The following is a 26,614-nucleotide window of genomic DNA, read 5'->3' as shown; positions in this document are numbered from 1 at the left end:
AAGGTCAATGCTGACCAGCAGCTATTAATTTAATCATGAATGGTTGGTTGACTGTGGCAAAGTAAGCTGGTAGTTCAGTCACTCCTTCCTGGGAGAAGTGTCCACATGTGAGGAAACTTCCTTCTGAATTCTCATTCACCACTGCCCTGTTTTGCCAAGGTTTGAAATAAACCACGGTATATGCGGGCATGATTTTCCATGACCTTGTGTCTTCTGTAATGGATTACAGCTGTACAGAATAATGACAGTGCAGATGTAAAATGCTACCAGAATAGAATGATAGGTCCTGGTTCCTCTCTAAAAGACTCTGGTGTAAATCAAAATGACTGCGTTGACATTTATAGTCTCATTCAGAGGTGTGAATGAGTACTCAAGGTGCAAGGCAGTGGACATTCATATTCTACTCTCCTTTCTAGAATTGGTCCCTATATAGTAGGCCATTTGGCTGGTTGTTTTCCAATTTCTTCATTCTAGGTCCACCTTTCATGAGAAAAAATGCTTGAAACTTTTGAAATTAAAGCCATTGTACTGGCATTAAGGAGGGGGCTGAATCATGGCAAGGATGTTGAAAGTGGAGTAACACACTGATGTCTCAGACCCGTTGTGTAAGGCTCTCAATAAATAGGACTGGTAGCAGCAGAGCAGGTGAAAATGATGTCTGGTCACCAGGGGTAAAGGTAGGTCAGGACACTTACTGGTATGGGGCCGGGGCAGGCCTCAGGTGGAAGGGGCGGGGCTGGGGGTCAGCATCCCCCAGCCAGCCCTTCTAGGCCGCCTGGCCTGCTGGGGCTCCCGTGTTGATTTAAAGGGCCCGGGGCTTCGGATGCCACTGCTGTGGCAGCAGCAGCAGTGTCCGGAACCCCAGGCCCTTTTAAATTGCCGGCCCCAGGGCAGCTGATCCCTCTGCCCCACCCCGCCCGTCGGCGGCTGGGGGGGTGGGGCAAAAGGGGCAGGGACAGTAACGTACTGCCACAGCAAAGGACAGTCCTTAAAGCTTGCCTCCCCTGTAGGCGGCCCTGCCGGTAAGAACCCTACCAGCAGGGCTGCCTACAGGGGAGGCAAAAGGGGCAGGGACATTAAAGTGCTTTAATGTGGGCTAGGTATGGGCCAGTGCAGTTCTTACCGGTATGCCATACCTGCCCCTACCGGTTCACTTTCACCCCTGCTGGTCACCAAAGCCCAGATCCACAAAGGGACTTAGCACCTCAACATGAGATTTAGGCAGGTTTAGGCACCACTGCAATCCACAAACACCTGTTCTTCTGCCAATAAACTCTGTAGGCCCCTAAACTAACTAATGGCCAGATTTTTAAAGGTATTTAGATGCTAGTGGGATTTTCAAAAGCATCTAAACACCCATTGAAATCCATACCTTTAAAAATCTGGCTCTAGGCACCTAAATTTGTACTGTCAACATTTCCTTAGTGCCTAAATTTCTGCCTCTAGGCATGCCCATTTGACACCAAAGCTGCAGCATGATCAAAAAAAACTATGAAGATCGGTGTTCCCCATAAGAATATGCTTAAGGTTGGAGGGTTGTCTGTGGGCGAGGACTGGCCTGCCTCCCAAGGTCTGAGGTGTTAACACCACCCTATACCGAAAACCCACGGACCGCTACGCCTACCTTCATGCCTCCAGCTTCCACCCCGGACACATCACACGATCCATCGTCTACAGCCAAGCGCTGAGGTACAACCGCATCTGCTCCAACCCCTCAGACAGAGACCAACACCTACAAGATCTTCACCAAGCATTCTCAAAACTACAATACCCACACAAGGAAATAAAGAAACAAATCAACAGAGCCAGATGTGTACCCAGAAGCCTCCTGCTACAAGACAGGCCCAAAAAAGAAACCAACAGAACTCCACTGGCCATCACCTACAGTCCTCAGCTTAAACCTCTCCAGTGCATCATCAGTGATCTACAACCCATCCTGGACAATGATCCCTCACTTTCACAGACCTTGGGAGGCAGGCCAGTCCTTGCCAACAGACAACCCGCCAACCTTAAGCATATTCTCACCAGCAACCACGCACCGCACCATAACAACTCTAACTCAGGAACCAACCCATGCAACAAACCTCGATGCCAACTCTGCCCACATATCTACACCAGCAACACCATCACAGGACCTAACCAGATCAGCTACAACATCACCGGCTCATTCACCTGCACGTGCACCAATGTTATATATGCCATCATGTGCCAGCAATGCCCCTCTGCTATGTACATTGGCCAAACTGGACAGTCACTATGCAAGAGGATAAATGGACACAAGTCAGATATCAGGAATGGCAATATACAAAAATCTGTAGGAGAACACTTCAACCTCCCTGGCCACACAATAGCAGATGTAAAGGTAGCCATCTTACAGCAAAAAAACTTCAGGACCAGACTCCAAAGAGAAACTGCTGAGCTCCAGTTCATTTGCAAATTTGACACCATCAGATCTGGATTAAACAAAGACTGTGAATGGCTATCCAACTACAGAAGCAGTTTCTCCTCCCTTGATGTTCACACCTCAACTGCTAGAAGAGCACCTCACCCTCCCTGATTGAACTAACTTCGTTATCTCCACACTGATTTATACCTGCCTCTGGAAATTTCCATTACTTGCATCTGAAGAAGTGAGGTTCTTACCCATGAAAGCTTATGCTCCCAATACTTCCGTTAGTCTTAAAGGTGCCACAGGACCCTCTGTTGCTTTTTACAGATTCAGATTAACACGGCTACGCCTCTGATAACTATCACAGTTGTGCAATATCATAAATTTTAAGTATTTTTTTCTGATTTTTATCAGTTTAAATGTTCATAGTTGTGGGAAATAATGGGGGGGTACAGACAAGAGAGTGGGTCATTATTTAACGACAGGAGACGTTAATTTCAAAAAGTTAAAGCTTTATAATCACTAAAACAGAAACTGAAATCACATAACAAAATATACAAGGTAAATATCCTTACATCAAATTCTAATAAGTTCCCAAGCAGCATTTGTCTTACTTTGCCTATCCATAAATTTCTATTCAAAGGAAATATTTTTGTTGTTTTGTGTGTGTAGGGTGAAATTGATGATTACCCTCATTTACCAATAAAAATCTCATCCTTCAAACCTACCTTTAAGTCAGTGTTTAGAGCATGTAGCCAAAACAAAGAAATCCCATGTTTGAATCCCTTCTATTTCTCAGGCAGAGAGTGAAACTGACCTGGGGGTCTCCCATATTTTTGGTGAGTGCCCTGAACAGTGGGCTAAAGCTTATAAGAGAAGCTGCCTCCTCTTCCTGACATTTTGTGTGCAGTTGGGCTTGCTCTGAGAATGCCTACTGGATGAGGTACACCACATGTTAGGCCCATGGAACTTGAAAGGTGCCTTGTGAGGATATTGACCATTGTAGCAGTGGATATATGTCTCCAAATTTTGCATCTGTTGTTATGGCAGGGGTTGGTGCTGCTTTGTTTTGGTGGATCCTGGTGGGGAGCTTCTGATAATGAGCGTGGTGATGTTGGGGGGTTGTTTGAAGGCCAAAAGAAGGAGTTTGGGAAAGATTTCTTTCAGGATGTGGCCCCCAGTGAGTATGCATTGTAATTTTTAATTATACTTACATTCATAAATCTGCTAGACAGCAAAAAAGCATGTTCTTAACAAAGAGACTGGATTTCTGGCACATTATAACCATCTGTAACCCACTAACCCCACATTGTCCGATTATTGTAGAAGTGTTAACTGCCTACTTCACCTTCAATGATTTCTTGCAACATGTGTTAACTCCTTATCTATTCCACCCTTGTATTTAGCTGTGATTCTGAGTACCTTTCTCCAACCTGAAGAAAAGCTCCATGTAAGAGCAAAAGCTTGTCTCTTTCACCAGCAGAAGTTGGTCCACTAAAAGATATCACCTCCCCCAACTTGTGTCTTTAATATCCTGGGACAAACACAGCTACAACAACACTGCAAACAATGTGTACCTCATGTAGACCGTCTGTACTGAGGAGAAATTCATCGCTACTTAAACCCCTAAAATCCCTGCCCATCTTTCAGTGCAGCTCGTTTGACTCACATTACCGCAAACAGATCCAGGGTCCATCCAGACTGTATCTTATGAGTCAACCTATACTGGCCCTGCAGTCCATACTTTTAAACTGGCCCTTCCTCACACTTGGGGTCTTACTATAGGTAATAGAACAGCCCTAATAATTAAGGACACCCACATGAGCTGTGGTTTGCTACATTGCATCACATGATGAGCTCCCTTTCTATATATCTGTTAGTCTTTAAGGTGCCACCAGACTCCTTGTTGTTTTTGTAGATACAGACTAACACGGCTACCCCCTGATACTTTCTATATATTTGATTGCAACTTACCATAAATGCCTACAAGATAGTTTGTGATTGGTTATAAAAGTCGTAGTCTTACTTAGAGCTTTTCTCAGGGACTCCTTGACCTCTTTGTTTCTCAGGCTGTAGATGAGGGGGTTGGCCAGGGGAGTCAGGACAGTGTAGAAGACAGAGAGCACTTTGTTCAGGTCTCGCAATTCAGCAGTGTCTGGGAGCATGTACACAATGATTAGGGTCCCATAGAAAATTGTGACCATGATGAGGTGAGAGGAGCATGTGGAAAAAGCCTTTTGCCTTCCCGTGGTGGAAGGGATTCTCAAGATGGTGCTGATGATACACACGTAAGATGTCAGGGTTAAGAGAAATGGAAGAAGAATCATTATGAAGGAGAGAAGGAAGATCACAAGAACCATCTTGCTGGTGTCACTGCAGGACAATTTGAGCAATGCGATGTAATCACAAAAGAAATGGTCAATTTCATTGGGTCCACAGAAAATCATTTGTGACATCCAACATGCTGTGTTGGTACTGACTGTAAAGCCACTTAGCCAAGACCCAACTGCTAGCTGGAGGGAAAACTGATCATTCATAAGGGCTGCATAATGCAGGGGTTTGCATATGGCTAAATACCGATCATAAGACATCACTGCTAGAAGACAACATTCTGTAGCTACCAGACAAGCAAAGCAATACAGTTGTACAATACAGCCCGCAACAGAAATGGTTCTGTCCCCAGTCAGGAGACTGGCCAGCAACATGGGCAGGATGTTTGAGGTGTAGCAGGTCTCCAAGCAGGATAAGTTCCCCAGGAAGAAGTACATGGGGGTGTGGAGGTGCTGATCAGCCACAACTAGCACAACGATGAGGATGTTCCCAGCCATGGTCACAATGTAGATCACTAGAAACAGCAGGAAGAGAAGGACCTGCAGTTCAGGGAGATTCCCAAATCCCAGGAGGATGAATTCTGTGACGCCTGTTTGATTTCCCCATTTGGAGTCTTCCATGGGTTGTATCTACAGAAAATAACTCACAATAATAAATAAATGAATTCTGTCACTGTTTGATTTCCCCTCACTCTGTTTTCCATGAGCAGTCCCAAAAAGATAGTTAAACAAAGCTTTACAATGTTATTTGATGAAATTAGAAATTTAATATAGGGTCAATAATTTAAGCCTATAAAGATTATAATTTAAACTCCCATTTTCCTGGTGATTACTAATGTTATTTTTGACCCGATACTCCGGACAGTGAACATGCATTTCTTGGTATCTCTGAGGCTTGAGGCATCTGATGTCAGCTTAAAAGTAACTTGACATTTCATTAGCCACAAACCTTGTTAATACAACCAAATGCAATCTCCATTTCTTCCAACTCGAACTCTGGTCTCCTTTGGTATCATGCAGGTGTGATATTATCTGATTAAAATATGACCATATAGATCATTGTTGCAACCACTGTTCTATATTTGCAGCAAATATTGTACAAAGGTTGTTGAGTGAGATGTCTAAGAAAAGGTTATGTTTTGCTGGTTATGATTATGCTATCTCTATGCATGTATCATTTTTGTATTTGAAGTTATAAGTATTGGCTCTATACCTGGATTTCAAATGTTTGCTCCTGGGGTATAGCCCACAAGATAGCGCCCAGCACATCTTGAAGGGACTATTCAAGTTAAATGGTTCATCAAGAAACACTTGGTTGAAAATGGACCATGGGAAATGCCCATCTACACTGAGTGGACTGTCAACTTGTTGTCTGGAGTATAGGTAATGGCTTCCTGCAATGGCTGAGCGAAATGGATAGACATGGGACTTTCCCATGTGACTCCAAATTCCATCTGGTTACTGTAATTTTCCACAGTAAGAACAATGGGATGCCCTCCACATAGAAAAAGCTATAAAAGGCCCTGGAAACACGTCCATTATGTCTCCAATCCTGCCTCTTACCTCTGGAGGAACTTTGCTACAAACTGAAACTCTGAACAATGGACTGAATGACCCACCCAAGCTGTGGATGTATTCCAGAAACTTGATTTAACCCAGCAGTTTATTCCATCACTGTTACAAGCCTGAACCAAGAACTTTGCCATTACTGTATGCAATTGATTCCTTTAACCAATTTTAACTCTCACCTTTCTTTCTTCTTTTTTACGAATAAACCTTTAGATTTTAGACACTAAAAGATTGGCATCAGCGTGATTTTTGGATAAGATCTAAGTTATATATTGACCTGGGTGTGTAGCTGGTCCTTTGGGATCAGAAGAACCTATTATTTGATGAGATTGTAAAGAATCACTCATCTTTGAATCCAGGGTTTTTGGTGGTGATATAAGAACTGGAATGCCAGAGGAAACTGCCTTTATGTCTTCTTGTTATCCAGTGTGGTGAAACAAGTTTACTTTTGTTGCTAGTTTGGTATATCCTATGGGGGATTAGCCACCAGTCTTGGGGTGTATCTTTCCTATTTCTCAGCAGTTCGTCCTGAATTTGGCATCCTCAGTTGTGACCCACTAAGGCACGGTTACAGCAGGTACCACACTTTCCTAACTGTTCCCATACACTAGTATGGATGGAATCCAAATCCCTTCTGAATCACTGAAAACTGACAGACAATTTCCTTTCTTAAGCAATGAGGGTCTGATTTTCAAAGTTATTTAGGTGGCCAAAGATGTCAATAGCTGCCTAGGACTGGAGTCACAACAGGATTTAGCTTCCTAACTGCCACTTTAGGCACCTAAATCCCAGAATCAGGCCCCACTGGGATTGACAAAACCCCCACTCAGCTGCCCCCAAACCCTGAAGGTGCCTGAACTTGTTCAGCACCTAAATTTTGGTTGTAAAAGTCTCCCAGGTCACTATGTTTCTGCCCCACACCATGGCTGGCCATCCCAGTGGATTTGTAGGAGCCTAAAATTTAGGCACATTGACAATGCCAACAAAGTACCTTTTTGAATCTTGCCCTTTACTGGACTTTTAAAAGCTGGCTGAGCTAGATGGTGCCCAACCTACGCAGGACCTTTTGAAAATTGCACTGCACGTCTGTATGCATCTTGAGGCACCCACAAATGCCTTTTAAAATCTGACCCCTTATCTTCAACTGTTCTATATCAGTAGAATTGCAATAACTTTCAGGAGCTACACAGGTTTAAACCAGATGGGGATCTGACCCATTGACTGCAGTGGCATTGAATATCTGGCCCAGTGCATTCAAAAAATGAGACAGTCAAGATTTAAACTATTCTCTATAGTGGAAGATACCTCTCTCACTTCTACTTAGTCTACTTTTATAAGATTTCCTGACCTTCCAATTCCTCATTCAGCCTACAAGTAAAATATATATAATAGTATACCTGTGAAGCTAACAAAAGTACAAAAATATCTCTGTTATCCCCCTTAAAAGTCAAAGTTACTTATGTTTAAATCCCACCCTTCTAGTTGAATACTTCCGAATTTCTAAACCGTTTTCTAAGAGCTGAAGCTCAGCAACTGGCATAAAGATTATATATATTTCAGCTGAGAAACATGCTTTCTTACTGCCTTATTTTTTGTTTAATGTCAGACTCTTCTGTGATAGTTCAAAGGACCAAGAAGATCAATTACACTTGTTCACGTAGGCTGGAATTTTCAAAGGAGCCTAATGGAGTTAGGCACAAAGGGTAAAATTTTCAAGAGTGCCCAATGGCCTGATTTTAAAAGATATTTAGGCACCTAGTGGGATATTCAAAAGAAATTAAGGACCTAAATGTGGCCCTAAGTTATTTGTTTCATAGTCCTCACACCACATGAAAGCATGAAGGTGAGTTGTCCCACTAAATCCTCTAGCCCACAGACATACCAATTCTTCTGAAACAACATGTCCAAAACCCTGCGTAAATTCCTGTCTGACAGGTTTCTTTGAATATCATCACAGATTCTAACAGGTGTATTAAATGTAACTATGAATTAGAAAACTGAAGAGTGTTTTTGATTTTTGTGTGTGTGTGTTTTTTGCTCTTGTTTGGGATTAAAAATGGCTAACTGACTAAAAGGAGAATATTGATATTCATTGAAATTGTTAACATTGTCTTTGGAATATGAAAACAAATATCAATTTTTTCCAGCTTTCTAAAAATGTTAAATGATGCTTTGGGTTTTTTGAGAACCACGAATATTCCTTTATTGGATATTCATTGTTTTTTGACAAAAACATGAAAAAAAATCAGTGAGAGGTGTTGACAAAAACAATATTCATTTCCTTTGAAATTTTTGGCAGAAATTGAAATATTTTTTGACGTGATCTACTGTTCAATATCTGAACTTCTGGCAAAAAGAGATAACCCCAAATCACAAAAAGAAACTATCCCAGGATTAAAATGTTGAACAAGAAACAGGACATTCTCAGAGCCTATAACTAACCAATCTCAAGTCAAAACTTCTAGATCTTCCCAAGAATTTGAGACTTCATCACAGGAGTGGATGTCAAAGTCACTTCACCTTCAGTATTAGTTTTCCAGTGGGGAGAGAATGAAGAAGATGGACTGGCCTGTGTTTCATCTTCTCTGATGCTTCAAACCAGCAAACTACAAAGGGACTTAGGCACCTAGAAAATCACTGGGATTCACAAAACCTGAATTTAGCATCCAGGCATCCTATAGAATGAATGATGGGAGATATAGGCACCTCAAAATGGGATTCACAAAAGCCAGCTGGCTCAGCGAGGAGCCACTTAAGATGTCAAGAGGTGAAGTGTGTCCCGAGCACTCTTAGGGAGTTTGATGACAGAGTCTGTGCTGCACAGAAACACCGATCTAGGCTTTGCATTCTCAGCTGTGATCCCTCTTTAGGGTCAGGGGTTTCTTCTGACCAGAAGTAGCTCCCTCATAAGTTTTATCCTAGCAGTGAGAGCACTCACCTAGAATATATGGCACCATGGATCTAGAGGCTGGCTTGTTCCCACGGTGTTCTCAGATCTGTTGATTTGGATGGTATATTCTGCCTTGTGTTTTTTTATGAAAGTGCAAAAGACTTTCTCAATTCAGTATTTATCTGGGATAAATGATCCTTTCTGTGAGAGGGTGAGATCTCCCTGGGCATTTCTGCTGCTGGGAATTTTAAACAGGTGGGAAGGGATCATTAATGAGAAACCCATCAAAAAGTGTATAAAAAACAAGTTTAATGATGGAGAACATCTAACCTCAAAGGAAAATCATGCAGACAGTAAAACGCTTGACTTCAGTCTCTTCACAAGTTTGATGAGATACACTCCATTGTCCTGTCTATGTCACCATTACCTGTCCCCCATCAACAAAGTCTCTGAGCATCCCAAAATCTTAAAAGTATTTATCCTCCAAGCTGCTGTGAGAGGTAGAGAAGAGTATTATCCTCAATTTAAACACAGATAATTCAGTTAGAAAGAGAAAAAGGGCAGATTTACAAAGGTATTAGGCACCGACAGATGGACATTGGTATCTCAGGGTACATCTACACTACAGGGGGGAGTCGATTTAAGATACGCAAATTCAGCTACGTGAATAGCGTAGCTGAATTCGACGTATCGCAGCCGACTTACCCCGCTGTGAGGACGGCGGCAAAATCGACTTTCGGCTTTCTGTCGATGGCGCTTACTCCCACCTCCGCTGGTGGAGTAAGAGCGTCGATTCGGGGATCGATTGTCGCGTCCCGTCGGGTCCCCGAGAGGTCGATTTCTACCCGCCGATTCAGGCGGGTAGTGTAGACCTAGCCTCAGGGGATTACAAAAGTGTGTAAGTGAGTTAGGTGTCTAAGTCACATGGACTTTCAATTAGTGTTATGGGACAAATGTTTAAAAATATTTGGGCATCTACAGATGCAAATAGGCATCTAGTAGGATTTTCAAAAGGCCTAGGCTCTTAATGTGCAGTGAATCCCAAAACCTCTGCTGCCCCTACAGTATAGCTGCCCTTCCCCACCAATCACCCTCTGCTTCCCCTAGTGTCCATTATACAGTATAGCTGCCACTTGCCTAGCTCTCACCCTCTGCTGCCCGAGTGTCCATTATAAAGTATAGCCACCCTTTCCCCACCCCATCCCTCTTCTACTCCCAGTTCCCATTACACAGTACAGCTGCCCCTTCCCCACACCTCACTGTCTCCAAGAACCAGCCGACATCTGAGCACATTTGCCATCATTTCTGAAAGTCCTCTAAAGCAGAGAGTGGCAAATGGCAGAGTAACAGACATACGCCATTGCTGTACAAGAAGAAAGAAGATTCCTCTCCATATCAATAAAAGTGGCAACTGTGAAGTCTTGTGCAACACATCCAGAGAAAGAGATCAATCTGGTGTTGATGAAAGTGTCAGCCATGGATTTCTGGATGGGGACAGAGGAGTAACAAGGGTCTAAGAAGGATCAATTAACCAGGAACAAGTACACTGAGGTGTGAAGATGGTGTTCAAGGGCTAGGCCCATGACGGTAAGAATATTTCTCATCAAATCGGCCAGGTAAACCACTAGGAAGGCCATGAAATATAAAATCTACAGCTCTCAATATATAGGGAATCCCAGCAGAATGAACTCTGTCACTGTGGTTTGACTAGACATTTCTTGCATTGGATACAGTCTGTGGAGGGAAGATGTGGGAAAGAAAGAAGAAGGAAACAAACCGGTTATACTTATTATGCACCAGAAAAAAAGGAAAGGACATGATACATTGTAGATGTAATGTCCTAGATAATCACGTGGACATAGAATGGAGCAAGGGAAATGACTCTTGTTCAACTGAAAACCTTGACCCAACCTTCACTACAGTCTCTATACTGCTCCGCCACACACATATAATTAGAGAGTAACCTGTTTGTCAACTCTACCCTGTTTTAGCTTTCTAGGAAGCAACTAATGAATCCATTTATTAAAAAGCAGAGGTATAAAGATTAGAAGAATGTTCACAAAATTTCAAGGGTTTTATATTTCCTTTCATCTCATGAGGAACTCAAAGGCAATACAATTTCATAATAAAAAAAAGATGGTAGACACAAAGGGGAGACCTTTACTGAAAGAATTCAATTACTTGACTGAAGACCATCTCCTCGGCCTGAAATCCTGACGGAAGGGCTGACATCAGAGACTCAAGCTTGCAGTTCGCTTGTCTGAAATGTAAGACTACCTTTGCCTCTACTTGAAACGAGAGCAAGAAGGGCTAGATTCATGACGGGACTTAGGTCTTTAAATGCCAGAATCAAGTCCCACTGGTATTCATGAAATCCCTGCTCAACTGATGCTGAATCCCGTAGACACCTAACACACTTGGCACGTGCCTTTTACAGTTGTCCATAGCCTTCAAAGAGACAGCAAAGGAGACACTGGCCTTTCACATGGCCTGGCTTTTTGGGGTTGTCACACCATATGCAGGGAACTGTGCAAAAACCTGTTCAGGAGGAAGAAGAGATTGGTTTCTGCCAAAGAGAGATGATGGCTGATGAGTTGAGAACCTAGCATGAGTGCACATCTCAGGAATGTGTGTGTTTTTGTTAATACCAGCCCTGTGCTGTGAGCTCACAAGTAGGCAGAGCCTGACTTCTGCTAACTTTGCTTCTTTGCTTTATATCAGCAAAGCAGGACCACTACTTTAGTTCAGGCCTTAGGCCTCACATGAGCCGCTGATACAAGGCCTTACGTCTCGGGCTCTCTTTCTACTACACTTATTATCATCTGCATTCAACATGTATCTTGCTGTCAGGACAGGACATTTCATTTTACATTCAGGCGTCTCTTAATCTTGGGCAGTACATTGCAATCTATTGCAATCTATTTTTCCATAACATCACCTATTGACAGATCTTTTACAGTTATCTTGTGACCTTCCTGGTATAGGGCTATTCCTATGTCATCCACCCATATCAAGCATTCTTAAGCCTATGATCTAGTCTGGCTTAGCTAAATTCTTACAGGCCTCAGCCTGTAGGCCTTGTGTTCCACCCATGCTTTACTTATATACCTAATACACACTCATCATCCGAATTACTTTTCAGTTTTTTACTGCTATAATCCTACAACGTAAATCTATTTAACATACATTGACTATATATGAAATAGCACATGAAATGAGCATAACACCAAATAACACAATGATAAAATGAACTACAGCCTGGTGACACCCATGGGTAGATGTTAGAGGTCTTATTTCTTTACCCTTTTACTTCCCTGGTTCTTCTTGCATAAATAGAGAGCAACAATACCTGAAGTTCGAAGGTGCAAACAATTTGATGTTTATTGGGGTGAAGTTTCAGCAAGCAATGATTTTAATTTTCTTCCTCAGTGTCCCATTTCCCACCTCTAAAACCATACAGCCTTGCCTGTGTCCCTGTTCCCATTCCTCCTCTTATCAAAACATGCTTCCAATTCCCCCCCTACTTCCTGATTGACTGCAGACTATATAGTAAAACTTGAGTTCTGCTTACCTACACCTTAACCAATCATTTTACTGAAATTTAATTAACCAATTCTAACATATTTTAACATAATTATTTAACCAATTATATTCCACCACCTTAATTGATTTACACCCAACAAAATTAATTATACAGCAGACAGAAACAATCACAGAACCAGACAGAGATTATACAGACAAACAATAGGTAAGTGGGGACTACAGTGATAGAACAACAAAGAAATGAGGATTTTACACCCCAGCTGTTGATAAGTGAGTTCTTGACAGACAGGATGCTATCAGTTTTCTTTAAAATTTTTAGGCTCTTCCCTTCCTCTGGAGGTGATAGATCGGATCACCTTTCTAACAGCCCCAGATTGCCTTATTTCAATGTGATTACTTTGGAATGTGAGGATGTGACCATAGCCTTCCCAGTTTATGGCTGCCTCTGCTGCTTAGCCGAAGGCCTTAGTTTAAGAACAGGGCCTCAGACTGTCACAGTGAGAGAAGGCCCTTACACCGGCAGACAGTGATTTTGATTCTTTCTTTTATACCTCTATAACTAGCTACGTGAGAAACATGTACCTAAATTCTTAAAATATACGCCCTTAGAGATAGGCCTGAATATCTATATCCTAACAGTAAAGATTACACTTGTGGGATAAAATTCAAAGCCATATGATCAGTTAATGTAACAGGTCCCGTTGGCTTCCCCCTCTGCACTCTGCCCCCTAATCCATCACCTCTACAGGTTTTTGTGTGTGGAGGTTGGGACTTTTAAGGGTGTCTAGAGATAAAAAAATCCCATTGAACTTTCTTTGAAACAATCCATTGAGCTACCTTTGAGAAATTCCAGTTACAACCTGTATTCACATGCCTAGTATTGTTGACTTCAATAGGACCACTCGCATGAATAAGTAATATTCAAATAACAAGAGACAATCCCATATAACAATAATTTCACATTTTATTTTACCTTAAAAACATTAACTTGGACTATATGAATTTCAGGAAGGCTGCGGACAAAATGCAGAGTCCAAAGGAGAGCAACAAAAATGATGAAAGCTTTAGAAAACCTGATGTGTGAGGAAAGCTTAAAAAAAACTGGGCATATTTAGTATTGAGAAAAAAGACTGAAGGGAGAATCAGATGACTGTCCGCAAATATGTTAAGGTCTGGTCTAACAAGGAGAGTGATCAATTGTTCTCCATGTGCACAGAAGGTAGGACAAAAAGGAACTGGCTTCATCTGCAGCAAGGGATTTAGGTGAGATAGAAGAAAAAGATTCTATCTATAATGCTAGTTAAGGTCTGGAACAAGCTTCCAACAGAGGTTGTGGAATCCCAGTCACTGGAGATTTTTAACAACAGACTGGTCAAACCCGTCTCAGGGATGGTCTAGGTTTATTTGTTCCTGCCTCAGTGCAGGTGGTTGGACGAGATGACCTCTCAAGGTCCCTTCCAACCCTACATTTCCATGACTCTTGCAAAAGCCACACATTTACTTAGAGCTTTTCTGAGGGCCTCCTTGACTTCTTTGTTTCTCAGGCTGTAGATGAGGGGGTTGAGCAAAGGTGTAATGACAGTGTAGAAGACAGAGAATACTTTATTCAGGTTTCTCAACGTATCAGTTTTTGGTAACATATAGGCAATGATTAGTGTCCCATAGTAAATGGTAACAACGATGAGGTGCGAAGAGCAGGTGGAAAATGCCTTTTGCTTCCCAGTGGTGGAAGGGATTCTGAGGATGGTGATGATGATGCAAATGTAGGATGTCAGAGTTAAAATGAATGGAATCACTGAGAATATTGAAGAGCATATGAAAGCAACCACCTTCAGCACATGGAGATCACTGCAGGAGAGTTTTATTACTGGGATGAAATCACAAAAGAAACTGTTTATTTCTGTTGGACCACAAAAAGTTAACTGTGACATCAATATTATTATTATGATCATAGCCAGAAACCCACTCATCCAAGATCCAACAGTTAGCTGGAGACAGAACCTATCATTCATGAGGACTACATAATGCAGTGGTTTGCATATCGCTAAATACCGATCATATGACATCATGGATAAGAGGAAACATTCTGTACCCACCAGAGCACTAAAGAAATAAAATTGTATGATGCAGCTGCTAACAGAAATGGTTCTGTCCCCAGACAGGAGACTGGCCAGCATTCTAGGCAGGACAGTGGAGCTGTAGCAGGTCTCTAAACAAGACAAGTTCCCAAGGAAAAAATACATGGGGGTATGAAGGTGCTGATCAGCCACAACTAGTGCTGCGATGAGGATGTTCCCGGCCATGGTCGCAATGTAGATTACTAGAAACACCAGGAAGAGAAGGGTCTTCAGTTCAGGGAGATTCCCGAATCCCAGAAGGCTGAATTCCGTCACTGATTGATTTCTCCTGTCTCTGTTTTCCATGAACAGTCCCTACAGAAAATTAAACAAAACCTCTACAATTGTACTTGATGAAGTTAGAAAATTAATACAGAGTCAATCATTATAATTTATAAAGATAATTTAAACTCCCCTTTTCCTGCTGATTACTGGCGGTATGTTTCAGCTGATAGCTGAGATAATGAACATGCATGTTTTTGGTATTGCTGATGCCTGAGGCATCTGATGGTAGCTTAAAAGTGACTTGACATTTCATTAGCCACAAACCTGGTTGACACAACTGGTGCCATCTCCATTTCTTCCAACTCTAATTCTGATCTCATTGGTATCATGCACACACCATGTTTTCCCAACTATTCCCATACACTTGTTTGGAAAGAATCCAAATCCCTTCTGAGTTACTGAAAACTGACAGACAACTTTGTTTCTTAATCAACCAGGGCCTGATTTTCAAAGTTATTTAGGTAGCTGCCTAGGACTGGAGTCACAACAGGATTCAGCTGCCTAACTGCCACTTTAGGCACCGAAATCCCATTATCAGGCCCCACTGGAATTCACAAAATCGCCACTCAGAAGCCCCCCAAACCCGAAGATGTCTAAAATTGTTCAGCGCCTAAATTTTGGTTGTAAAAGTCCCCCAGGTGGCTACGTTTCTGCCCCACACCAGAGCAGATCATCCCGGTGATTTTCTAGATGCCTAAAATTTAGGCACATTGACAATATCAACAAGCCTTTGTGATTCTAGCCCTTTAGTGGAGCTTTCAAAGTGGAGCTTTCTTGTGCCCAGCCTACTCGGGACCTTTTGAAAATTGCACTATGAACCTGTATGCATCTTAAGGTGCTCATAAACTCCTTTGAAAATCTGGCCCCATATCTTCAAACTGTTTTATATCAGCAGAGCTGCAATAACTTTCTAGAGCTACACCAGTTTACACCAGGTGAAGATCTGACCCCTTGACTGCACTTGCATTGGATATCTGGCCCAGTGAATTGAAAAATGAGACAGTCAAGATTTAAACCATTCTCTATAATGGAAGATACCTCCCTCACTTCTACTTAGTCTACTTTTATAAGATTTCCTGACTTTCCAATTCCTCATTCAACCTACACATAAAAATATATAATAGTATACCCGTGAAGCTAACAAAAATATAAAAACATGTCTATCATCTTTAAAGGTCAAGATCCTGACATTTGAATCCCATACTTCTAGTTGAATACTTCTGAATCTGGAAAAAGTTTCATTATAACTGAAGCTCATCATCTTGCATCAAGATTATATACATTTCAGCTGAGAAAAATGCTTTCTTATTGCCTTATTTTTCATTTAGCATGAGATTCTTCTGTGAGAGTCCTATGGACCAAGAAGATAAATCACACTTGCTTACTTAGTTTGGGATTTTCAAAGAAGCATAAGGGATTTGGGCAGAAAGGGTAACATTTTCAAAAGTCTAATGGCCTGATTTTGAAAGGTACTTAGGCATCTAGAGGGATTTTCAAAAGCACTTATGTGCCTTAATGTGACTTGCTTCATAGTACACCCAACTCAGAAATTACACAAAGGTGAGTTCTCCCATTAAATCCTCTAGCCCACAGACTTTCCAAATATTCTGAAATAACTTGCCTAAAACCCTGTGTAAATTCCTGGTGGCCAGGTTGCTCTGCGTTTCATTGCAGATTCTAACAGGTGTATTAAATGCAACTATGAATTGGGAAACTAAAAAGGTTTGTTGAACTTTTTGTGTTTCTTTGTTCTGTACTGTGATGAAAAATGGCTTCCTTACTAAATTGAGAATATTGATTATCATCGAAATTGTTAAAATTTCCTTTGAAAAATTAAAACAAATACCAATTTTTGCCAGCGTTCTAAAAATGTAAAAAGATGTTTTGGGTTTATTGAGAACCACAACTATCCTTTATTGGATATTCATTCTGATTTGAAGAAAAAAAAAACAGAAAAATTCAGGGAAAGGTGTTGAGAAAAACAATATTAATTTCCTTTGACATTTTTGGTGAAATAAAAATATTTTTGACGTGATCTAATGTTCAATATCTGAACTTCTTGAAAAGTAGAGATGACCCCAAATCACAAAAGGAAACTATCCCAGGATTAAAATGTTGAGTAAGAAATAGGACTTTTTCAGTGTCTATAACTAACCAATCTCAAGTCAAAACGTCTAGAACATCCCATGTATACTGGACTCCATCCCAGGAATGGATGTCAAAACATCTTCATCTTGAATATTAGTTTTCCAGGCTTGCATCTTCCAAACATTTCAATTAAATTAACAAGAAAGTAGTGAGAGGAGATTCAATATTAACTCATGTTTCCTCAACTCTTTGTACATTTAGAGTGAGCTACATTCATCTATCACTACATACATCCAATATTCCCAGGTCAGCAGAGGGTCTAAGTGAGAAACAGAGAGAGTATATGAGAAGAGAGAGAGACAGAGAGTGTCTGTAATATACCTCAATAAACATAGCTGATAACATTCGATGAGGGAAAATCCTGCAGTGGGGAGAGAATGAAGATGGACTGGCCTGTGTTTCATCTTCTCTGATGCTTCAAACCAGAAAACCACAAAGGGACATAGGCACCCTAGAAAATCACTGGGATTCACAAAACCTGAATTTAGCAGCCAGGCATTCTATAGAATGAATGGTGGGAGAGATAGGCACCTCAAAATGGGATTCACAAAAGCCAGCTCGCTCAGCGGGAAGCCATCTAAGATGTCAAGGATAGGTGTACTGTGTCCCAAGCACTCTTAGGGAGTTGGATGCCTCAGTCTGGACTGGACAGAAACACTGGTCTGGGCTTTGCATTCTCAGCTGTGAACCCTCTTTAGAGTCACGGGTTTCTTCTGACCAGAAGTAGCTCCCTCATAAGTTTTATGCTAGCAGTGAGAGCACTCACCTAGGATATACGGCACCATGGATCTAGAGGCTGGCTTGTTCCCACGGTGTTCTCAGATCTGTTGATTTGGATGGTATATTCTCTCTTGTTTTTTTTTTTTCTTGTGAAAGTGCAAAAGGCTTTCTCGATTCTATATTTATCTGGGATAAATTATCCTTTCTGTGAGAGGGTGAGATCTCCCTGGGCATTTCTGCTGCTGGGAATTTTAAACAGGTGGGAAGGGACCATTTATGAGAAACCCATCAAAGAGTGTATAAAAAACAAGTTTAATGATGGAGAACATCTAACCTCAAAGGAAAATCATGCAGACAGTAAAACGCTTGACTTCAGTCTCTTCACAAGTTTGATGAGATACACTCCATTGTCCTGTCTATGTCACCATTACCTGTCCCCCATCAACAAAGTCTCTGAGCATCCCAAAATTTTAAAAGTATTTATCCTCCAAGCTGCTGTGAGAGGTAGAGAAGAGTATTATCCTCAATTTAAACACAGATAATTCAGGTAGAAAGAGAAAAAGTGCAGATTTACAAAGGTATTAGACACCGACAGATGGACATTGGTATCTCAGGGGATTTACAAAAGTGTGTAAGTGAGTTAAGTGCCTAAGTCACATTGACTTTCAATGAGTGTTATGGGAAAAATGTTTAAAGATATTTGGGCATCTACAGATGCAAATAGGCATCTAGTAGGATTTTCAAAAGGCCTAGGCCCTTAATGTGCCGTGAATCCCAAAACCTCTGCTGCCCCTACAGTATAGCTGCCCTTCCCCACCAATCACCCTCTGCTTCCCCTAGTGTCCATTATACAGTATAGCTGCCACTTGCCTAGCTCTCACCCTCTGCTGCCCGAGTGTCCATTATAAAGTATAGCCACCCTTTCCCCACCCCATCCCTCTTCTACTCCCAGTTCCCATTACACAGTACAGCTGCCCCTTCCCCACACCTCACTGTCTCCAAGAACCAGCCGACATCTGAGCACATTTGCCATCATTTCTGAAAGTCCTCTAAAGCAGAGAGTGGCAAATGGCAGAGTAACAGACATAAGCCATTGCTGTACAAGAAGAAAGAAGATTCCTCTCCATATCAATAAAAGTGGCAACTGTGAAGTCTTGTGCAACACATCCAGAGAAAGAGATCAATCTGGTGTTGATGAAAGTGTCAGCCATGGATTTCTGGATGGGGACAGAGGAGTATCAAGGGTCTAAGAAGGATCAATTAACCAGGAACAAGTACACTGAGGTGTGAAGATGGTGTTCAAGGGCTAGGCCCATGAGGGTAAGAATATTTCTCATCACATCGGCCAGGTAAACCACTAGAAAGGCCATAAAATGTAAAATCTACAGTTCTCAATATATAGGGAATCCCTGCAGAATGAACTCGGTCACTGCGGTTTGACAAGACATTTCTTGCATTGAATACAGTCTGTGGAGGGATGATGTGGCAAAGAAAGAAGAAGGAAACAAACTGGTTATACTTATTATGCACCAGAAAAAGAGCAAAGGACATGATACATTGTAGTTGTAATATCCTAGATAATCACGTGGACATAGAATGGAGCAAGGGAAATGACTCTTGTTCTACTGAAAACCTTGACCCAACCTTCACTACAGTCTCTATACTGCTCCGCCACACACATATAATTCGAGAGTAACCTGTTTGTCATCTCTACCCTGTTTTAGCTTTCTAGGAAGCAACTAATGAATCCATTTATTAAAAATCAGATGTATAAAGATTAGAAGAATGTTCACAAAATTTCAAAGGTGTTATATTTCCTTTCATTTCATGAGAAACTCAAAGGCAATACAATTTCATAATAAAAAAAAGATGGCTGACACAAAGGGGAGACCTTTACTGAAGCAATTCAATTACTTGACTGAAGACCATCTCCTGGGCCTGAAATCCTGACGGAAGGGCTGACATCAGAGACTCAAGCTTGCAGTTCGCTTGTCTGAAATGTAAGACTACCTTTGCCTCTACTTGAAACGAGAGCAAGAAGGGTTAGATTCACGACGGGACGTAGGTCTTTAAATGCCAGAATCAAGTCCCACTGGTATTCAAGAAATCCCCGCTCAGCTGATGCTGAATCCCGTAAACACCTAACACACTTGGCACTAGCCTTTTACAGTTGTCCATAGCCTTCAAAGAGACAGCAAAGGAGACACTGGCCTTTCACATGGCCTGGCTTTTTGGGGTTGTCATACCATAGGCAGGGAACTGTGCAAAAACCTGTTCAGGAGGAAGAAGAGATTGGTTTCTGCCAAAGAGAGATGATGGCTGATGAGTTGAGAACCTAGCATAAGTGCGCTTCTCAGGAATGTGTGTGTTTTTGTAATACCAGCCCTGTGCTGTGAGCTCACAAGTAGGCAGAGCCTGACTTCTGCTAACTTTGCTTCTTTGCTTTATATCAGCAAAGCAGGACCACTACTTAGTTCAGGCCTTAGGCCTCACATGAGCCTCTGATACAAGGCCTTATGTCTCGGGCTCTCTTTTTACTACACTTATTATCATCTACATTCAACATGTATCTTGCTGTCAGGACAGGACATTTCATTTTACACTCAGGCGTCTCGTAATCTTGGGCAGTACGTTGGGATCTATTGCAATCTATTTTTCTGTAACATCACCTATTGACAGATCTTTTACAGTTATCTTGTGACCTTACTGGTATAGGGCTATTCCTATGTCATCCACCCATATCAAGCATTCTTAAGCCTATGGTCTAGTCTGGCTCAGCTAAATTGTTAAAGGTCTCAGCCATGTGTTCCACCCATGCTTTACTTATATACCTAATACACACTCATCATCCGAAATACTTACAAGTTTTTTACTGCTATAATCCTACAACGTAAATCTATTTAACATAGATTGACTATATATGAAATAGCATATGAAATGAGCATAAAACCAAATAACACAATGATAAAAAGAACTACAGCCTGGTGACACCCATGGGTAGATGTTAGATGTCTTATTTCTTTACCCTTCTACATCCCTGGTTCTTCTTGCATAAATAGAGAGCAACAATACCCGAAGTTCGAAGGTGCAAACAATTTGATGTTTATTGGGGTGAAGTTTCAGCAAGCAATAATTTTAATTTTCTTCCTTCCCAACTCTAAAACCACAGAGCCTTGCCTGTGTCCCTGTTCCCATTCCCCCTCTTAGCAAAACATGCTTCCAATTCCCTCCCTACTTCCTGATTGACTGCAGACTATATAGTAAAACTTGATATCTGCATACCTGTACCTTAACCAATCATTTTACTGAAATTTAATTAACCAATTCTAACATATTTTAACATAATTATTTAACCAGTTATATTCCACCACCTTAATTGATTTACACGCAACAAAATTAATTATACAGCAGACAGAAACAATCACAGAACCAGACAGAGATTATACAGACAAACAATAGGTAAGTGGGGACTACAGTGATAGAACAACAAAGAAATGAGGATTTTACACCCCAGCTGTTGATAAGTGAGTTCTTGACAGACAGGATGCTATCAGTTTTCTTTAAATTTTTTAGGCTCTTCCCTTCCTCTGGAGGTGATAGATCGGATCACCTTTCTAACAGCCCCAGATTGCCTTATTTCAAGTGATTACTTTGGAATGTGAGGATGTAACCATAGCCTTCCCAGTTTATGGCTGCCTCTGCTGCTTAGCCAAAGGCCTTAGTTTAAGAACAGGGCCTCAGACTGTCACAGTGAGAGAAGGCCCTTACACCGGCAGACGGTGATTTTGATTCTTTCTTTTATACCTCTATAACTAGCTACGTGAGAAACATGTACCTAAATTCTTAAAATATACGCCCTTAGAGATAGGCCTGAATATCTATATCCTAACAGTAGAGATTACACTTGTGGGATAAAATTCAAAGCCATATGATCAGTTAATTTAACATGCCCCGTTGGCTTCCCGCTCTGCACTCTGTCCCCTAATCCATCACCTCTACAGGTTTTTGTGTGTGGAGGTTGGGACTTTTAAGGGTGTCTAGAGATAAAAAAATCCCATTGAACTTTCTTTGAAACAACGCATTGAGCTACCTTTGAGAAATTCCAGTTACAAATTATATTCACATGCCTAGTATTGTTGACTTCAATAGGACCACTCGCATGAATAAGTAATATTCAAATAACAAGAGACAATCCCATATAACAATAATTTCACATTTTATTTTACCTTAAAAACATTAACTTGGACTATATGAATTTCAGGAAGGCTGCGGACAAAATGCAGAGTCCAAAGGAGAGCAACAAAAATGATGAAAGCTTTAGAAAACCTGATGTGTGAGGAAAGCTTAAAAAAACTGGGCATATTTAGTATTGAGAAAAAAGACTGAAGGGGGAATCTGATAACTGTCCGCAAATACGTTAAGGTCTGGTCTAACAAGGAGAGTGATCAATTGTTCTCCATGTCCACAGAGGGTAGGACAAAAAGGAACTGGCTTCATCTGCAGCAAGGGATTTAGGTGAGATAGAAGAAAAAGATTCTATCTATAATGCTAGTTAAGGTCTGGAACAAGCTTCCAACAGAGGTTGTGGAATCCCAGTCACTGGAGATTTTTAACAACAGACTGGTCAAACCCATCTCAGGGATGGTCTAGGTTTATTTGTTCCTGCCTCAGTGCAGGTGGTTGGACAAGATGACCTCTCAAGGTCCCTTCCAACCCTACATTTCCATGACTCTTGCAAAAGCCACACATTTACTTAGAGCTTTTCTGAGGGCCTCCTTGACTTCTTTGTTTCTCAGGCTGTAGATGAGGGGGTTGAGCAAAGGTGTAATGACAGTGTAGAAGACAGAGAATACTTTATTCAGGTTTCTCAACGTATCAGTTTTTGGTAACATATAGGCAATGATTAGTGTCCCATAGTAAATGGTAACAACGATGAGGTGCGAAGAGCAGGTGGAAAATGCCTTTTGCTTCCCAGTGGTGGAAGGGATTCTGAGGATGGTGATGATGATGCAAATGTAGGATGTCAGAGTTAAAATGAATGGAATCACTGAGAATATTGAAGAGCATATGAAAGCAACCACCTTCAGCACATGGAGATCACTGCAGGAGAGTTTTATTACTGGGATGAAATCACAAAAGAAACTGTTTATTTCTGTTGGACCACAAAAAGTTAACTGTGACATCAATATTATTATTATGATCATAGCCAGAAACCCACTCATCCAAGATCCAACAGTTAGCTGGAGACAGAACCTATCATTCATGAGGACTGTATAATGCAGTGGTTTGCATATCGCTAAATACCCATCATATGACATCATGGATAAGAGGAAACACTCTGTACCCACCAGAGCACCAAAGAAATAAAATTGTATGATGCAGCTGCTAACAGAAATGGTTCTGTCCCCAGACAGGAGACTGGCCAGCATTCTAGGCAGGACAGTGGAGCTGTAGCAGGTCTCTAAACAAGACAAGTTCCCAAGGAAAAAATACATGGGGGTATGAAGGTGCTGATCAGCCACAACTAGGGCTGTGATGAGGATGTTCCCGGCCATGGTCGCAATGTAGATCACTAGAAACACCAGGAAGAGAAGGGTCTGCAGTTCAGGGAGATTCCCGAATCCCAGAAGGCTGAATTCTGTCACTGATTGATTTCTCCTGTCTCTGTTTTCCATGAACAGTCCCTACAGAAAATTAAACAAAACCTCTACAATTGTACTTGATGAAGTTAGAAAATTAATACAGAGTCAATCATTATAATTTATAAAGATAATTTAAACTCTCCTTTTCCTGCTGATTACTGGCGGTATGTTTCAGCTGATAATTGAGATAATGAACATGCATGCTTTTGGTATTGCTGATGCTTGAGGCATCTGATGGTAGCTTAAAAGTGACTTGACATTTCATTAGCCACAAACCTGGTTGACACAACTGGTGCCATCTCCATTTCTTCCAACTCTAATTCTGATCTCATTGGTATCATGCACACACCATGTTTTCCCAACTATTCCCATACACTTGTTTGGAAAGAATCCAAATCCCTTCTGAGTTACTGAAAACTGACAGACAACTTTCTTTCTTAAGCAACCAGGGCCTGATTTTCAAAGTTATTTAGGTAGCTGCCTAGGACTGGAGTCACAACAGGATTCAGCTGCCTAACTGCCACTTTAGGCACCGAAATCCCATTATCAGGCCCCACTGGAATTCACAAAATCGCCACTCAGAAGCCCCCCAAACCCGAAGATGCCTAAACTTGTTCAGCGCCTAATTTTTGGTTGTAAAAGTCCCCCAGGTGGCTACGTTTCTGCCCCACACCAGAGCAGACCATCCCAGTGGTTTTCTAGATGCCTAAAATGTAGGCACATTGACAATATCAACAAGCCTTTGTGATTCTAGCCCTTTAGTGGAGCTTTCAAAGCTAGATGAGCTTTCTTGTGCCCAGCCTACTCGGGACCTTTTGAAAATTGTACTATGAACCTATATGCATCTTAAGGCGCTCATAAACTCCTTTGAAAATCTGGCCCCATATCTTCAAACTGTTTTATATCAGCAGAGCTGCAATAACTTTCCAGAGCTACACCAATTTACTCGAGGTGAAGATCTGACCCCTTGACTGCACTTGCATTGGATATCTGGCCCAGTGAATTGAAAAATGAGACAGTCAAGATTTAAACCATTCTCTATAATGGAAGATACCTCCCTCACTTCTACTTAGTCTACTTTTATAAGATTTCCTGACTTTCCAATTCCTCATTCAACCTACACGTAAAAATATATAATAGTATACCCGTGAAGCTAACAAAAATATAAAAACATGTCTATCATCCTTTAAGATCAAGTTCCTGACATTTGAATCCGATACTTTTAGTTGAATACTTCTGAATCTGGAAACAGTTTCATTATCACTGAAGCTCATCAGCTGGCATCAAGATTATATACACTTCAGCTGAGAAAAATGCTTTCTTATTGCCTTATTTTTCATTTAGCATGAGATTCTTCTGTGAGAGTCCTATGGACCAAGAAGATAAATCACACTTGCTTACTTAGTCTGGGATTTTCAAAGAAGCATAAGGGATTTAGGCAGAAAGGGTAACATTTTCAAAAGTCTAATGGCCTGATTCTGAAAGGTACTTAGGCATCTAGTGGGATTTTCAAAAGCACTTATGTGCCTTAATGTGATTTGTTTCATAGTACACCCAACTCAGAAATTACAAAAAGGTGAGTTCTCCCATTATATCCTCTAGCCCACAGACTTTCCAAATATTCTGAAATAACTTGCCTAAAACCCTGTGTAAATGCCTGGTGGCCAGGTTGCTCTGCATTTCATTGCAGATTCTAACAGATGTATTAAATGTAACTATGAATTGGGAAACTAAAAAGGTTTGTTGAACTTTTTGTGTTTCTTTGTTCTGTACTGTGATGAAAAATGGCTTCCTTATTAAATGGAGAATATTGATTATCACTGAAATTGTTAAAATTTCCTTTGAAAAATTAAAAAAAAATACCAATTTTTTCCAGCGTTCTAAAAATGTAAAATGATGTTTTGGGTTTATTGAGAACCACAACTGTTCCTTTATTGGGTATTCATTCTGTTTTGAAAAAAAAACAAGAAAAATTCAGGGAAAGGTGTTGAGAAGAACAATATTAATTTCCTTTGACATTTTTGGTAGAAATTATAATATGTTTGACGTGATCTAATGTTCAATATGTGAACTTCTTGAAAAAAAGAGATGACCCCAAATCACAAAAAGAAACTATCCCAGGAATAAAATGTTGAGTAAGAAATAGGACTTTTTCAGTGTCTATAACTAACCAATCTCAAGTCAAAACTTCTAGAACATCCCATGTATACTGGACTCTATCCCAGGAATGGATGTCAAAACATCTTGATCTTGAATATTAGTTTTCCAGGCTTGCATCTTCCAAACATTTCAATTAAGTTAACAAGAAAGCAGTGAGAGGAGATTCAATATTAACTCATGCTCCCTGAACTCTTTGTACATTTAGAGTGAGCTACATTCATCTATCACTACATACATCCAATATTCCCAGGTCAGCAGAGGGTCTAAGTGAGAAACAGAGAGAGTATATGAGAAGAGAGAGAGACAGAGAGTGTCTGTAATATACCTCAATAAACATAGCTGATAACATTCGATGAGGGAAAATCCTGCAGTGGGGAGAGAATGAAGATGGACTGGCCTGTGTTTCATCTTCTCTGATTCTTCAAACCAGAAAACCACAAAGGGACATAGGCACCTAGAAAATCACTGGGATTCACAAAACCTGAATTTAGCAGCCAGGCATTCTATAGAATGAATGGTGGGAGAGATAGGCACCTCAAAATGGGATTCACAAAAGCCAGCTCGCTCAGCGGGGAGCCACCTAAGATGTCAAGGAGAGGTGTAGTGTGTCCCGAGCACTCTTAGGGAGTTGGATGCCTCAGTCTGGACTGGACAAAAACACTGCTCTGGGCTTTGCATTCTCAGCTGTGAACCCTCTTTAGAGTCACAGATTTCTTCTGACCAGAAGTAGCTCCCTCATAAGTTTCATCCTAGCAGTGAGAGCACTCACCTAGGATATAAGGCACCATGGATATAGAGACTGGGTTCTTCCTCACGGTGTT

At 41.1% G+C, this 26,614-nt stretch overlaps 3 protein-coding genes across 3 annotated transcripts; all 3 read right to left on the bottom strand.

Moving 5' to 3' along the window:
- Positions 1 to 4,359: 4,359 nt before the first annotated feature.
- On the bottom strand, positions 4,360 to 5,343 carry LOC135975117 (olfactory receptor 11A1-like). Its single transcript, XM_065565165.1, has one exon. It carries the CDS (start codon positions 5,338 to 5,340, stop codon positions 4,360 to 4,362), a length of 981 nt encoding a protein of 326 aa, XP_065421237.1. The 5' UTR covers positions 5,341 to 5,343.
- Positions 5,344 to 14,184: 8,841 nt separating this feature from the next.
- LOC135975116 (olfactory receptor 11A1-like) lies at positions 14,185 to 15,144 on the bottom strand. The gene has a single exon (XM_065565164.1). It carries the CDS (start codon positions 15,142 to 15,144, stop codon positions 14,185 to 14,187), a length of 960 nt encoding a protein of 319 aa, XP_065421236.1.
- Positions 15,145 to 22,706: 7,562 nt separating this feature from the next.
- On the bottom strand, positions 22,707 to 23,666 carry LOC135975115 (olfactory receptor 11A1-like). The gene has a single exon (XM_065565162.1). The coding sequence runs from the start codon at positions 23,664 to 23,666 to the stop codon at positions 22,707 to 22,709; it is 960 nt and encodes a 319-aa protein (XP_065421234.1).
- Positions 23,667 to 26,614: the final 2,948 nt, after the last annotated feature.

Source organism: Chrysemys picta, chromosome 13 (assembly GCF_011386835.1).
Source record: "Chrysemys picta bellii isolate R12L10 chromosome 13, ASM1138683v2, whole genome shotgun sequence".
Classification (NCBI taxonomy): Eukaryota; Metazoa; Chordata; order Testudines; family Emydidae; genus Chrysemys; species Chrysemys picta.
Note: the sequence above shows the minus strand (reverse complement) of the source record. Positions and strands in the feature narration are given on the sequence as shown.